The sequence below is a fragment of the Impatiens glandulifera genome, chromosome 7, assembly GCF_907164915.1.
Source record: "Impatiens glandulifera chromosome 7, dImpGla2.1, whole genome shotgun sequence".
NCBI classification, from domain to species: Eukaryota; Viridiplantae; Streptophyta; class Magnoliopsida; order Ericales; family Balsaminaceae; genus Impatiens; species Impatiens glandulifera.
Genome location: NC_061868.1, coordinates 44,763,689 through 44,779,900, shown reverse-complemented (window position 1 = coordinate 44,779,900; position 16,212 = coordinate 44,763,689). Strand labels below are relative to the sequence as shown.

At 28.9% G+C, this 16,212-nt stretch overlaps 3 protein-coding genes across 3 annotated transcripts; 2 read left to right on the top strand and 1 right to left on the bottom strand.

Annotated features, from left to right (window-relative positions):
- The first annotated feature begins 4,665 nt into the window (after positions 1-4,665).
- Positions 4,666-6,778, top strand: LOC124945471 (purine permease 3-like). The gene is made up of 2 exons (XM_047485917.1): positions 4,666-5,436; positions 6,281-6,778. Exons 1-2 carry the CDS (start codon positions 4,711-4,713, stop codon positions 6,698-6,700), a joined length of 1,146 nt encoding a protein of 381 aa, XP_047341873.1. The 5' UTR covers positions 4,666-4,710; the 3' UTR covers positions 6,701-6,778.
- Positions 6,779-11,234: 4,456 nt separating this feature from the next.
- LOC124910028 (purine permease 3-like) lies at positions 11,235-12,399 on the top strand. The gene is made up of 2 exons (XM_047450653.1): positions 11,235-11,951; positions 12,025-12,399. The coding sequence occupies exons 1-2, from the start codon at positions 11,235-11,237 to the stop codon at positions 12,397-12,399; spliced, it is 1,092 nt and encodes a 363-aa protein (XP_047306609.1).
- Positions 12,400-13,289: 890 nt separating this feature from the next.
- Positions 13,290-15,568, bottom strand: LOC124945438 (phosphoribosylaminoimidazole-succinocarboxamide synthase, chloroplastic-like). The gene is made up of 12 exons (XM_047485881.1): positions 15,235-15,568; positions 15,019-15,120; positions 14,804-14,933; positions 14,634-14,726; positions 14,476-14,564; positions 14,319-14,399; positions 14,146-14,235; positions 13,965-14,054; positions 13,828-13,878; positions 13,706-13,752; positions 13,578-13,635; positions 13,290-13,482 (listed from the first exon to the last, which is right to left on the bottom strand). Exons 1-12 carry the CDS (start codon positions 15,541-15,543, stop codon positions 13,417-13,419), a joined length of 1,206 nt encoding a protein of 401 aa, XP_047341837.1. The 5' UTR covers positions 15,544-15,568; the 3' UTR covers positions 13,290-13,416.
- Between the last annotated feature and the right edge of the window lie 644 nt (positions 15,569-16,212).

Genomic DNA, 16,212 nt, shown 5'->3' with positions numbered 1-16,212 from the left:
CTACTCTAGGATTTCTTAAATTGTTATTTAAAAAAAAAACTTCTACTAAAAATTCCATTTTTTTTTTTTTTAAATTAGTTAGACTTTTACTTCTATTTCAAACGTCACATTAGTTAGAATCAAATATTGAGATTCTAAAGATTGAGATCTTTATTTTTTTAGGACTTGTTCTCTTTAAGTTTTTGAAATAATTCAAATAAAATAAAAGTGGGATTTCTTTATATTTACATACTCTCTAAGTCTCTAACACTTACATGCTGCCATAGTTTGAATAAATGAAATTTATTATTTCACTATGTGCTTATAATTTATAGGGCTAAACCGAGAATCGCACCCTTATGAAATCCTCTTAGCCCAGGTAGATTAGTTTTGTGAAAAAAATAGACCTGGTAAATTTAAAAATATGGCACAGGAGTCTCTTATTAAATAACCTTAGCTTTTCATATGCCACCAAAATAAATAAATATAATTATATACAAACTGTTCTTTATTTTTGAGTTTTTTAATATGGGTTTTAAATAATCTATTGATTATTAAAAAAAAGTTAATGTAGTCTTTTTGTTTAAAAAAAACTTAAAAATATTTTAATATATAATGATAAAATAATTCTGTGGTGGATTAATTACTTAAATAGGGAGAAATCAATGAATATTCAACCCAAAAAAAAAGTGAATTTTTTACATTTATTTGACCATCAGTCATCACCTTGGTGGATATTTAGAGTGAAAAATTGACTTGTTCAGCGTTATTTTTTTGATAATTTTCAGACTATATAAGTGTGGACATGAGGTGGAGAGTTAATATTTTGTGTAATTTATTTCTCTTTATTGACCTGTTTTTCCTTTTGCCTTTTTGTGTGTTGGTGCTTTGTTTTTTTCCTTTCTCAATTTTGTCGTTTTTTAAAACAACTTTCTTTGAATAAAACGATTTTTTTTTATAAAAAATAATAATAAATAAATTTTATATTTTGGTTAATGTATTAAATGGTATAAATAATTATATAGAGATTAAAATGGTATTTAATTAGGTTGGAATTATTTAAAAGATCTGAAACCTTAATTATGTTTGGTATAATATTTCACAATTAAAAACTGTAATGTGAACACCATTAAAAATAATCCTTCAATTCTTATAAATAATCAGTATTTGGATTTAATGATAGTATAGCATGCCCTAGGAACCGTAACTACAGGTTAAGCTACTATTAACAAATATGTTGCATTTGTAAATTTTGAAATTTTGGATCTTTATACATACGCACGAATCTAGAAATTGAGTTGGGTAGCTTAAAAAAATTAGGTAGACTTAAAATAACAACGAAAAATTATGGATAAAACGAGAATAAGAAAGGTAAGTTTTGTCTTTTCTAAAAATTAAATAAATAAATGTATTAAATTAAATATTTTTTAAATTAAAAGATAATTTCACATATTTATCTTAAATTTTTTTTTTATGGGTTTCAACTCACTAATGTCCCTAATATAATGTACTATTACATAAGTGGCTAAATGAGAGTCAGATAGATATCAAGCTGGTGCATATATATGTTTGGATTCATGCCATGTCAAATAAAGTGCCCAAAATGGAGAATCAGTGAAAATACTATTCTTAGGATAATTAAAGATCTAGGAATCTCAGCCTTCACTTGATCATATACGTACAAATATTTAAATAATTAATTTACTACATAATAGTGATGCCAAAAGGTCTTGCATATGAGACCCAAGATTAGGAATATCTAGCTCCACAAGTGAAATTAATTATATGCTTTATAAAGTAATTAATCTAGCTAGTTTCTAAAATATAAAGAATCATCACACAAAAAAATTACACTTTCATTTTTTATTTTTATTTTATTATTACGTATTTATATTCTAGGTTTTATTTGTGACAGACATTTATTCATTGGGCTATGTTAGCATGAACATTTACATTACAGTAATAAATCTTAAATTCACTTAATGAGTTATGTTTGTTTTGTATTAATTACTAAATCAAGAAAATATCTAAATATTAAATGTGAAAATAAATGTGCGGAAACCCTTTACTCTTGCTTGCGTGGACCATTCAAAGAGAGGGAGAGAAGTTAATGCTTAATTACTTGATTAGAGTCAGGATAATTTAATTCTTTTAAAAGATAAACTAAATAATTTGAAGTGTTTCGTTCATGATGTTAATTTCATATATTGATTTGATTACCAACTACCAAATGTTGAGAAATTCAAGTGAACCTACTAGTCTTAGGTGTCTGATCACCTCATAATACACCATCCAATGAATATATTTTTTTTTAAACAAATAAAATATATATATATACATACATATATATATATATATTAAATAATTATATTATCCATACTTTTATAATTATAATAATAATAATAATTTTAATTTATTTATTAAAAAAAATTAATTATTTAAATAATATCAAGTAATTATTATTATTTAAAATATAAGTAATAAATTTAATTCAGCTTATACTTAACTTATTTATTTTAGTTTATTCAGCTTTTTTTACTTTAATTTATTCTCCTCGACAGAATTCAATTTATTCATTCCAGTTTATTTTTCAGTGTAGAGAAATAGAAAAAAAAATTAAATTTAAACCCTAAAAATGTTTGATTATAATTTTTTTCATCAGTTTATTACGCAATTAAATGTCCAGATTAAACACTGAATCAAACACGCCATATCTTTATTAATTATTTTATTAAATTATATATTTGAATATTTTGTATATTTTAAAAAATTATGATATAAACAATAAAAATATTTTATATTTTTAATCAAACAAAAAAATATAATTGAAATATTAATCCTAATTTTCTTAAAAAATTATAGTAATAATTTCTTTATAATAAATTCATTTTAATTTAACACTACACTCTCATTATTCTATAATCATATTATTATTACTGTTTGAATCAAGCTCCCTTAATCTTTTATTAAAATTATTAATCAATATAATTTAAAGTGTTTAAAATTATTATTTCTTTAGAATTTTGTTTTTTGGATAAGACTTCTACCCTCGACTACTCTACACTAATCTAATCAGTTCATTATAACTATTGGAGCCAACATAAAATGTTAAAAAAAAATACTTAAAAGGCCAACTTATAGATTTTATAAAAATGTATCCTTAATATTTAAGGCTTTGTTGGAATTGATTTTTTTTTTTTTTTTTAAATGGAGAAAAAAAGAATTATGGTGGATAATTTTAAAAAAAATAATTATTATTTTTGGTAAAAAGACTTAAATAGTATTGATATATATAAATAAAATAAAATATAATAATTTAAAATGAAAAGTATTTTAGTTATGACTTTAGTGATAGAATGGAAAAAAATACTTAAAGGCGAACTTATAGATTTTATAAAAATGTATCCTTAATATTTAAGGCTTTGTTGGAATTGATTTTTTTTTTTTTTTTAAATGGAGAAAAAAAAGAATTATGGTTGATAATTTTAAAAAAATAATGATTATTTTTGGTAAAAAGACTTAAATAGTATTGATATATATAAATAAAATATAATAATTTAAAATGAAAAGTATTTTAGTTATGACTTTAGTGATAGAATGGATGATAGGTGAATGAAAATGTGAAATAATGTTTGATTTTATTTGTATTATTTAAAAAACGCCTAAGACACAAATTAACTACCATTAACATTAACATTAGCTACTTTCACTTTAAAAAAAAGTCATATTAATCCATATTCCATACACTAGTTAGTGCTACAATTTTACTAATATATATCTAGTTTGGACATATGCGTTAATAGCAAAAGTTCATATATAATAATCAAATTTTATTTTTATTTTTTAAAAAAAATGCTAGTTAATTTTATAATACAAACAATATTTTTAAGTCAAAGATAAGTTTGAAACTATATATATATATATTATATATTATCATTTAAAATATATCACGAGATACTTGTTTCCAATGATTAAATTAAGATTTGTATGTTTCCAGATTTATGAAACACAAAAATAAAATTTAGAAACAGAGCCGAGCCAAAATCTTTTGATTCTTAACATTCACTTTTTTCACTTTAACTACCTAAAAATGTTTAAAATAAAAAAATTCAAATGGTTTATATGTATTAAAAATGATCAAAATCGTTTAAACACACAACAAAAAAGAATGACATAAAAAAATGGTACTCAATAAGTTATCGAACTCGTAATTTATCGAGAATAACGATTTATCCCAACCGACTCTACAGACTTTCAGAAACGAATCCGAGAAAATATCATAATAATAGTATTATAATTGATAACATTAGACAAATATGATTATTAAAAATTCGTCAATTTCTCTTCAACCAGATAATTTATCAAAAAAAATAATTGGAATATTACACAAAGTATGCATATCATATCATCTTCATAAATCCAAATTTCAACCATTTCTAAAAACTAGGTCATTATCTAGTAATCTCATTAATACGAAAAAAAAACTTCAACTATATACAGTAGACCCTTGTCTGAGTTATTGATTTAACATTTTCGTGACATTTACCTAAACTATTTATTTAAATTCTTTCTTAAATAATATCAAGAAACTATCTTCAAAAACAATCATGAAAGAGTGTGACGTAAGCATCCCTTCAACTCCATCTTCAAAAACCCCCATTGCAGCACCACGAATTTTCCATCCTTACAGAAATCTAGTGAGAGAGAGAGTAACAGTATCTATCATCAATCATGGAGGAGCAGAAAGATGAAACAATCATGAACAATAAAACAAAGAGACTTCTCTTGATCCTTAACGCCGTCCTTCTCTCAATCGGCACATGCGGCGGCCCTTTAATCATGCGTCTCTACTTCGTTCGCGGCGGCAAACGCGTTTGGCTCTCCTCCTCCTTAGAAACCGCCGGATGGCCCATAATCTTCCTCCCCCTCCTCATCAGTTTCATCCGCCGCCGCCGCCAATCCGCCGCTTCCACCGCCAAGCTCTTCCTCATGACTCCTCGCATCTTCCTCGCCGCCACCGTAATCGGAATCCTAACCGGCGCCGACGACTATCTATACGCCTACGGCGTCGCCAAACTCCCAGTCTCCACATCTTCCCTAATCATCGCGTCGCAGCTCGGATTCACCGCGTTCTTCGCGTTTCTCCTTGTCCGGCAGAAATTCACCGCGTTTTCCGTAAACGCGGTGGTTTTGCTGACGGTTGGAGCCGGAGTGTTGGCGCTGCGAACCGGTAGCGATCGGCCCAAGGGAGAGACGAAAATGGAGTATTATATGGGATTCTTTATGACGATCGCCGCGTCTGCTCTGTACGGACTGATATTACCGTTGGTTGAACTAACTTATAAGAAGGCGAAGAAAACGGTTACTTATACATTGGTATTGGAGATGCAGTTAGTTATTTGCTTCTTCGCTACCCTTTTCTGCACAATCGGCATGATCATCAATAACGACTTTCAGGTAATTAATCAGTTCTTCTCCCTTTCTCTCTCACATAGTAAAACACACACACCGGACGGAATTCCCATAACTAATGGAAATAAATAATTAATTAGCTTGAGTGGACCCTATTATCCATAGCCAAAATTGTTGATCGTTGACTGTCTTTACTGGATTATAAACAAAAATCTTAAATGAAATCGAAAGGTGTTTTGATATAATTTGGATAAAAATCCAAATTATATCAAAACAAGTCATTGATATAATTATGTCGGTATGTACTATGAAGTAACTTTGCTAGCTGTCCACGGGTTTTAGTATTGTCATGAACCGTTAAAAATGTTCAAAAACATATTTGTATTCTTTTTTAAAATTAATGATCGGATTGTAAATAGGGACTCCTGATTGAGACTCAATTCGATCTCTGAATTGAAGTTTTTATTGTTAAATTTATACGTTTCAAATACCAGACCGTTAAATTATTAAATGTATAATTTAATTATTGAATTTTAATAAAATTAGAGTTTTGAATATCAAATTTCAAAAAAATAATAAAAAAAATGAAATTGTTTTTACTGCCAATTTTAGTGACTTAGAGGGTTTTTGACTATGTACGTGAAGAGAATTTAGCCCAAATTTAACTTTTTTTCCATATAAAAATCTTGTAAATTAAAATATAAAATAAAAATACAATATAACAGTCACCATCGACATCCACATCATATTTAACATCAACCCTTGAAGTATATATTAGCCGGCCATAGTGTATGGACAAGTAAACCATTCCAACCAATTAGTCAAATATTAAATTATTTCTAATTTATTTAATTAAATATAAATGTGCATGGATATGATGACGTGGCAGGCAATTCCAAGGGAAGCAAAGGGATACGAATTAGGAGAAAGAATGTACTACTTTGTTCTAGTTTGCAACGGATTGATATGGCAGTGTTTCTTCTTGGGGGCTATTGGAGTGATATTTACGGGATCGTCGTTGCTGTCGGCGGTGTTAATAGCGGTTCTGTTGCCGGTGACGGAGGTGTTGGCGGTGGTGTTTTACAAGGAGAAGTTTCAGGCGGAGAAAGGAATTTCACTAGTTTTGTCTCTTTGGGGATTTGTTTCCTACTTTTATGGGGAGACCAAATACAATAATAATAATAATACTAATACTAATAAGTCAAATGAGCCCAATCCTTCAAACCAACTAGTCGTTGAAACTGAGCTAGCTAAGACACGACCAACTGATCATGATGATGTCAATAGTACTTCAATTAATATTAATTAATTTATGTTCCTTAATAGCTTACAAAATAATCATCATATATATATATATTATGAGGAATTAATCCTTGATCATACAGAACTGTTGTATTATTAGTTTGTACTTAGTTTACAATATTACTTTACATTATAATTTAATCTTTACATGCATGATCTTCTTTAATATGTGGTATCAACAATTTTAAATAATTTTTTACATATGATTCTCAAAGGATAAAATTATTAATTATAAATCTGTACTGGAATTATGTCAAAAACTAGTTAATAAATATCAGAAAAGATATCAAGATCGATTGAGATCCTAATTTGTTTATTTAATGCGTCGTTATTACATTTTTGTGCGATGCCAATATTTTTTTTCCTATTGGCACTTTAGATATTTTAGTGGGTTCTTTGTTAATCTAATAATTTGATAATCTTTACTTTATTTTAAACAAACCTCTCTTCATTAAGAGGAGGACCATAGTGAATCGTATCATGAGCTTTGTCACCATGACACCAGTAATGCCCAAATAGAAGGATGCTACAAGGAATTATGAATTTTTTGTTTAGGTTTTTCTTTCAAATAAATGTCACAAACGTATTGATTAATCTAGATTAGAAACAAATTATAACTCAAATATGTTATATTTGTTCGTTTGTTAACATATTTTGCTTTGTTACTTTTAAATGGTTAATATTATTATATTTCGGGTGTCTTTAGTGACAATGTGAACGCTCGTGTTTTTATATTGTTTTGTCGTTATGATTAAACGACTATTATTTATATTATATTGTATCATTTAAAATATATATATATATAAACAAAATAGACAAAAACATCGTATTGTATTAAAGCTATATTTTTTTTTATAATATTTGAACCTAAAGAAATCTGGGACATGTTGGGGGGGTGCAAAATATGGGGAAGCAATTTTTATGTGTAAAAGTCATCTAACATAAATAACTTTGTATGAAAAAGTTTTTTGGATGTAATCTTCCAAGCAAAGTGTGATGGTATATATGCTTCAAAATCATCCATAATTACATCTGATAATATTACCCTAGATAGGTATATTCTACCAAACACACTAGCTAGCCTGTTTTTTTTCATTTCAAACTAAACTTTTATCATTTTCCCTAATAAAACTCAATTTCACTATTACATTATATTGAGAAGATGTAGCAACATATGTAATAGTGAAAACTCTATTCAGTTCAAGTTATAATTATGACGTGATCATTTGTTATAAATTATTTGAATACTACTTGCACAATATAAAACATCACTAAATTTCTAATCAACTAAAATTATAATTACTCATTATTACAAAAATCAACTCGATCTAGCCCACAAAGATATAGGTGAACCACAAACTCGATAATGGATTCCATTTTTCGTAGTCTCCATGATCTTTTAAGTTGAAAGAAGATTATGATCTTGGAAATTAGAACTAACTTTTCATTTTCAGATGATTAAAGAAATCTCCTTTCAACTAAGTAATTTTTTTACTAATAATGTTGTTCTACTTTCAACTATTCTCTTGTGACAATCTCTCCACTAGTACATCATCTACCACTCACAATAAATAATTCTCTTTTTGAAAATTTGTTCAATTTTCATAATATAATATAAAACTAACTTATTATTAATTAAATCAAAACTACATTCCACCGTTTCCACGGCAACTATATATATATCAATGTTAAGATAAATGATTAAATTAGTTTGGCCAATAGAGTGATGACGAATTTTTAATTGATTATAATAAACATGACTTTTTTAAATAGTTGTTTAACCATATTTGTGAAAGTTTGACAAATGTTTCCTTGAATTATGGCATGAGGGCTTATTACTGTGGGGGCTATTTGAGAACAATTTTATCTGAAAATTATTAAAAAATGAATTATTTAAGTGAAAACTAATTTATCATCTATAGTAATTTAATAAATAAATTAAAACGGTAATGTTTGAATAATTTATTTCAAATTTATAATATAAGAATTGATCGATTAATTATTTAATTTGTAAACAAATAAAATTAAAATGAGCATTCATGGATAAGAAGAAGAAGAAAATAGACCCCCTCCTCCACTATAAGTATAAGCTATCTCTGACTTGAGACTTTGTGTGATTCAAATTAGTCAAACTTTATTTTTTCAAATACCAAATGATTGAAAATAAATATGAATTCAAATAAAAAAATTTAAAAAATTATGTACTTGGGTTATAACTGATAAAACATTTTGGGCTGACATGATGAAGTTCTCAGTATATTGGCCCAAAACTTGTGGGTATTTGGTCTGATCAAACCTATTTTTTTCAGTTACCATAATTTATTTGTTGTTGATTCTAAAATTAATTAATTATAAATTTTATGAAATTAAAAATCCTAGACAACACTAAGCACATTATATTAATGGGCAAAATTACAAGCAGTTTTCGGTTTGAGATTAATTTAAGAAAATTAAAAAAAAATTATGCATGAAACGAATGTATGCATGTGAGTCTTACCTTTTTTTTTATTCTTTTTTATTTTTTAAGAATAAGAGACAAATAATAATGAATTAGAAAATTATGAATAATTCACCTTCTTCCTGTAAAAAATTCAAAAATGGGCCTGAGCCCTAAAATATATCGGCCCAATAAGGGATATATGTCCTACTTGACTGATACAATAAGATGAGTGCATTTTAATTTTTAGGGTTATATATTTACCGGTTGTTGTTTGGGATTTGGTTGCTTGAAATAAACCTGTTATAGCAAAAAATAAAATTATTATATTACTTCTTACTTAAAAAAATTATTACTATTTAAATTTTTATTTTATTTTTTAGTTTTATGTAGGTACGTAAATATGGACGGATTTAGAGTTAGGATGAACTTTAACAAAAATATTAGTGGTTTAAATTTTTTTATAAACTTAAAAATAAAGGGTAATAATTTAGTAAATATTTCATCAAATATAGAATTCGAATGAAAAAATTAAAAAAATTTAGAGTAATTTAATCTTATATTTTCTAAAGTCTCATCCAAATGTAATAAAACAAATTTTAATAAAAATAAATAAATAATTAAACAAATTCTAGTAAAAATAAATAAATAATCGAATACCTCTCTTAATTATTAATTATGATATTAATGAACAATATATAGCTCTTTTTCTCTTTTTTTTTTCTAAATAAATCTTAGTTTTCTTTCCAATTTTTTTTTGCGAAAATATATTTGTTTTAATCTGATAATATGTAAATAATATTTTTTTTTCTTTTTATTTTATGTTAAAATTTTAAATAATTTTTTTTTTCAAATTTCAAATTTAATATTAGTTCAAATTTTTAAGTCGAACCGAACTTATAGGTAAATAATTCAGCTCGAATTCAAGTCGGGTTAATAAAAACTATGTTGAACTCTAACTCTAGTTGACTTAAACTTAGTTTAACTCATTTGTCGCCTAATATTTATGTACTTGAAATTTTTAATATGTTTATTTTATCTTTAAAAAACATTTTTAATTCACCTCAATTTTATAAATTTCAACCACTGAAATAATTCAAATTAATAAGTTCTTACATTTAAAAACGTTATAATTTAAAGGAGGATCATGCTAGCAACCCAGGTAAAAAACAAATGGTAAACTTTAAGAAAAATCATCATTTAAATTGAAATAAAACCAATAATTACACTATTTTCTAATCAAAGTTTATTTTTTTGAAAAAAAATTAACTATCATGTTCAAACATGGCGATTTTAATGAAAACATTTCAATTAAGGTGGGACCTATAACTACATTTCTCTTGAATAAATTTTGGGTTAACATTTGACCGTTCATCAACATGATGCTTAACTTTTAGGTAATAATTCTTTTCTTAAAGTTATTTCAATAATCACATAAATATTTTAAAAAGATCCAATAAAAACATATTATCAAAGTAGCTCTAATTATTCAAAAAGGAATCAGTTGGTAATACTTTTTCAATGACACCATTATTCTTTGGAATCAGTTAGAATTACTTTATCAATGACACAACCATTCTTTAAAAGTCTCCATTGCAACACCACCAATTATAGAGGAGCAGAAAGATCTATAAAACAAAAACAAAAACAAAAACAAAAAGCTTCTCTTGATCCTAAACCTGTGAAAAGTTTTTATTCCGAATAGATTTCAAATACTAACCAGCGACTCCCCCCATCATCTTCTCCTTTGATAGCAGTTCCGTTTTTCCAAGCTCTTCCTCGTCATGTTTTGAAGAAGAGCTTGGGAGTAGCGGAGATGCTATCGAATAATTATTATTTCTTTATAATTTAACAAATTATTCATTATTATATTTTGATGAAATGATTTTAATTATTTGAATCTGAGTAATTCATTTAATCTCGTCAACAATCCCTTAAGGGGAGACATTAATACCGGAAACAGAATTCATTATAATTCGGTAAAACAGTTAACAACAAAAACAATTTCTAACTAATTCCTATCCCCATGATCACACTTAGTTATAATTAAACACACACTAATCTCTCACTCTAATTACTAATTAATTATGACAAACTCCCAAACATGCAGGATCAAAAAGACCAAACCATGAGTACTAAAACAAAAAAGCTTCTCTTGATCATAAACGCAGCTCTTCTCGTCATAGGAACATGCGGCGGCCCTTTAATCACCCGCCTCTACTTCATTCGCGGCGGCAAACGCGTGTGGCTCTCCTCCGGTCTCGAAACCGCCGGCTGGCCGATCATATTCCTGCCCCTCTTCTTCAATTTCATCCGACGCCGTCTCGATAAAACCTCCCCAAAACTCTTCCTCATGACTCCTCGTATCTTCCTCGCCGCCTCAGTAATCGGAATCCTAACCGGTGCCGACGACTATCTATACGCCTACGGTGTCGCGAAACTCCCTGTTTCAACCTCTGCCCTCATCATCGCTTCGCAGCTGGCATTCACTGCCCTCTTCGCCTTTCTCCTCGTCCGACAGAAATTCACTCCGTTTTCTGTAAACGCGATTGTCTTGCTGACGTTAGGAGCAGGGGTGTTGGCGATGCGATCGGAAAGTGATCGGCCAAAGGGAGAGACGAAATGGGAGTATTGTATGGGATTCATTGTGACAGTGGCGGCGGCTGCTCTGTACGCATTGATATTACCGTTGGTTGAATTGACTTATAAGAAGGCAAAGATTGAAGTAACGTATACATTGGTAATGGAGATGCAGTTAGTTATGTCGTTCTTTGCTACTGTTTTATGTACAATCGGCATGATCATCAATAAAGATTTTCAGGTACTTTATTAAAGAGTAGGATCACTAAGATAAAAGATAATATTTTGATTCTAATTTGATGACATAATAACAGGCAATTCCAAGGGAAGCAAAGGGATATGAATTGGGAGAAGGAATGTACTACGTTGTTTTAGTTTGTAACGGAATTATATGGCAATGTTTCTTCTTAGGGGTGATAGGGGTGATATTTACGGGATCATCGTTGCTGTCGGCGGTGTTAATAGCGGTTTTGTTGCCGGTGACGGAGGTGCTGGCGGTGGTGGTTTATAAGGAGAAGTTTGAGGCGGAGAAAGGTGTTTCATTAGTGTTGTCTCTATGGGGATTTGTTTCTTACTTTTATGGAGAGACCAAATACAATAACAATAATAATAATAATACTAATAAGTCTAATGAACCCAATCCAAGTCCAGCCACCAGCTCCTCATCAAAGCTAGATCATGTAATTTAATTTAATTTGTTAATCATGTGTTTGATCGATCACCTTGGTTTTTATGTAAGGTATATCGGTAAAATGGTATGTTATTTATCTAGATATAGAGAGGATAATAGATTGAATGGGAAGAAGAATAGATTCAATTCATCAAGAAATGGGTAATTAGTGTTGTTAATATTGGTCTTGTTTTTTACTCTTTTTTAATTTGGACATTTAGGTATGTTTCTGTTTAGTTGTTTAGGTCTGGACTTTTAGGGTTTCAAAAACCAAATGACTGAAAATTAAGTAATTCTATTATTCTATCCTTCTTCAAATATATGAATTTAATAAATATAATAATTTTCTTAAGTTACCTATACTATGTTTCTATAATTTGATGTACTTTATTAGCATTTTGTTTGATAAAAGTAATAAATTTAAGGTACTTTGGTTTGCTAATGGGTAAAATTTGATATTGGTTATTACCACAAACTGCATTTTTTAACCATCTAAAATCACATCAAAATAACTAGATTAGAATGTATTGGTGGTTCAATCAGCACTTTAACCCTCTCCAACCGGTTTTAATAACATTAAATTGAACGCGACCCGCCCTTGAACAGTTCTCAAATTGACTGTGACTTAAGTATAAAACCAATTGGCACAATTTATGCAAGTAGAACCGAACCAGACCTTAAAATAGCGTTATCCGATTAACAGGTTCACAATCCAGTCATAAACATGGAGTTTCTAACTATTAAAGGGTGCTAAATTGTAAAAAGTATCCTTTTTTGAGCTTACATGACTTGGTCTCTTCAAATCACTCTTTTTTTTTCCCAAAAAAACCTCTAAAATCATTGGAACCGACATAGAAATCCATTTTGATGTATACAGAAAGTATAACATAAATAGTTAAATATACAGAAAGTATAACATAATTAGTTAAATATATATGTAAGAAGTAAAAGATAGTAATTTTATCACAATGGATAGGAAAATTGATGTTGTACAGAGGAGGACGAAATGAACACTACCCTTCTTTCTCTGTTCAAGTTAGACTGATCGCAATGTTGAAAGTGCAGCTGAAACATTTTTCGATATTCGGTCATGTATCGGTTCCTGCTACCAAGAAAACAATTTCATATAAAATATCAAATAAATAAGCCATTATAGCTTCATTTTGATCCATTCCATACCATAGTACAAAAACTTACAGTCAAAACAGGTAGCTCGAATTTTGAATTTGTTATCGTCTCGAACAAGTAAATGTATCTGCCATTACACACCATATCAATATAAATTTACAAATTTGCTTTAAATTCAAGAATAAAGCTTAACATACCGACGGGCTAGTTCAGAAACAAGTTCTTTTGGAGCTTCAGGAAGAACCTGTATTTCCCAATATACACGTGTTACAATACATAAAGAGTTTTAAAAATAGGAGAAATTATATCTTAGACTTACCTCGTCTTCATAAGGATTGCAATTTTCTTTGAACCACAGTCTCAAGAATTCCTAATTGGTTGTCTCAAAAATGTCATTGGCATAAAATAAAATAAAAGGTATTACGAAGGAATAAATTCAATTTTAAATAATGGAACCTTGTCTATGTTTTCAGGTTCCAGACCATTTCGAATACGTTCTTCATAGGAACTGGCAATCCAATATCTGCTTGAATCTGGAGTATGAATCTGTCGATAGTGTATGGAAATCAAATGCTAAAAAATTTCATGGTTCATATGTTTAGAGAAAAGATTCCCATAGACTGATGATTTGTCTAACCTCGTCAATTAAAACAATTTTACCATCCGAATCCTTTCCAAATTCATATTTCGTGTCGACCAATATCAATCCATGTTCAGAAGCAATATTCTGAAAATTCAAATAGAAAAAGAATGCAAAATTAGAATCATGAAGTCAAACAGCTCGAGGAATGAGTAAAAGAGATCAAACACCTGCCCATATTCAAACAGACTTAAAGCTTTCCTACTTGCTTCGGCATAATCAGTTTCAGTCATCAATCCTTGTTCAACAATCTGTACCAAGTCATAACCCAAAAAATAAAATCACTGTTTATCAAACATCTTTTGCATAAACAACAAAAAACAAAACCTGATCTGGAGTAACAGGAACATCGTGGTCTGCAGACTTTGTCGTCGGAGTGAGTATATTTGCAGGAAGCTTCTGGCTTTTCACCAAACCTGCTTATATAAATCATGTGGAAAATCAAATTTAAATCAAAGAGAGCCACAAATGAATTAAAACTGTACCTTCAGGAAGAACATTGCCACAGTAATTTCGCAAACCCTTATTATATACTGTCCATAGAGAAGTATCTGTGCTTCCGGTCACATATCCTCTAACTATGCCAAGTTTCAAAATCAAATTATTAACAAAATCAAATTATATCATATTGTGTTTAGTGAGTGAAGTAACTGACCAACAAATTCAACCGGAAAGACTGAGCATTTCCTCGCAATTGTAACATTCCTGTCTGGAGATAATACAACAGCATTGGGGGTTATGTGTTCAGTGTTGTAGAACCACCACAAACTTGTCTCATTGAGCACCTACATATGAATCAAATATACTAATGAATTTCTAATATATCTCGACAGTTATGATTACAGATACAGAAATGAATGCAGTATTAACCTGTCCTTTGAATGGAATTGAAGCAAGATTCCTGTCAAATGCACTCAGTCGATCAGTTGTCACCAAAACAAGATAATCCCCTGCATCATAGATGTCTCTAACCTTCAAATAAAATGCGAACCCATGAATTAAATTGCAATTTCTGATCGGAAGGTAGAATTAACTCTTTAATATTACTGGATGATCAAAATTCAAAATAATAGCAATCGACTATACCTTGCCTCTGGATTTGGACTTGAGACCAGGGACAGTAAGATGAAGATCTGTCTCCGTTAGACAGTTGGTTAGAGATTCTTGTATAGATTCGAGTATTTGTTCACTATGGTCGCTTCCTACTAAAGCGTTGAGACGCTGCTGTTGCCAACGGTGGGTCGACATTGCGGCGAGAGAGATTGATGGGTATTTATCTTCTTTCGAGATTCTGTTACCCGGTGAAAATGGCGAAAAAGAAGCGATTGAGAAGGTTCTTGAAGAGAAACCTGCTCTTGTTGGAGGGTTTAAGGTTGGAGCAGTAAACGCAGACATTTTAGAATCTCTCTTTTTTTGTTTACAGCCGTAACCTAGTATTGGTTAGCTTGTCTTTGGTTTTTATATTTCGAAATTAGTCAAGAAAATAAGAATTCCCTTTACTTTGCTGTGAGTTTCAAATCAATCTTAAACTTTCAAAATGCAACATTTGATTTTAAAAGGACATCTATATTAAAAATCATAATGATGTGAAAAAAAATGTTACATAATAAATTATCGGAGTTTTTTTCAAAAAAAAACAATTAACTCCCGACCAATTCTACTGATTTTCTAAAAAGAGTATGGAAATCGATATATACTAATAGCATTATTAATAATATATATTGAATGACTATAATTATTGAAAATTCCATAAATCTATACAAGTTTTTCCTTCGCGTTAGTGTGGGAATAATTTCATATATTTTAAAGTAGTCATTTATGCAATTAAATTTAATGCTGATCACTGGCACGTTTAATATTTTTATAAAATATTTCATCAAATTTTACCTTGAGAGGGTGAGGCAGCACAATTTTTAAATATATAATCAGATTATTAAAGGATATATTTCCTTTTTATTCTCTTTTCATGTTATATATATCTCATAATAATATATATATATATATATATATAATGTTTTTTATCAAGGTAAGATTTCTTAATCTCTTTCTCTATCTAGATCTGTA

Bases quoted from the DNA above. Each gene is read 5' to 3' on its own strand.
- LOC124945471 (XM_047485917.1), top strand. From the start codon at position 4,711: ATGGAGGAGCAGAAAGATGAAACAATCATGAACAATAAAACAAAGAGA. The intron at 5,437-6,280 runs GTAATTAATCAG...ATGACGTGGCAG, and splicing joins TCATCAATAACGACTTTCAG to GCAATTCCAAGGGAAGCAAA.
- LOC124910028 (XM_047450653.1), top strand. From the start codon at position 11,235: ATGCAGGATCAAAAAGACCAAACCATGAGTACTAAAACAAAAAAGCTT. The intron at 11,952-12,024 runs GTACTTTATTAA...ACATAATAACAG, and splicing joins TCATCAATAAAGATTTTCAG to GCAATTCCAAGGGAAGCAAA.
- LOC124945438 (XM_047485881.1), bottom strand. From the start codon at position 15,543: ATGTCTGCGTTTACTGCTCCAACCTTAAACCCTCCAACAAGAGCAGGT. The intron at 15,121-15,234 runs GTATAGTCGATT...TTTTATTTGAAG, and splicing joins AGTCCAAATCCAGAGGCAAG to GTTAGAGACATCTATGATGC. The intron at 13,636-13,705 runs GTATGTTAAGCT...GTGTAATGGCAG, and splicing joins GTTTCTGAACTAGCCCGTCG to ATACATTTACTTGTTCGAGA.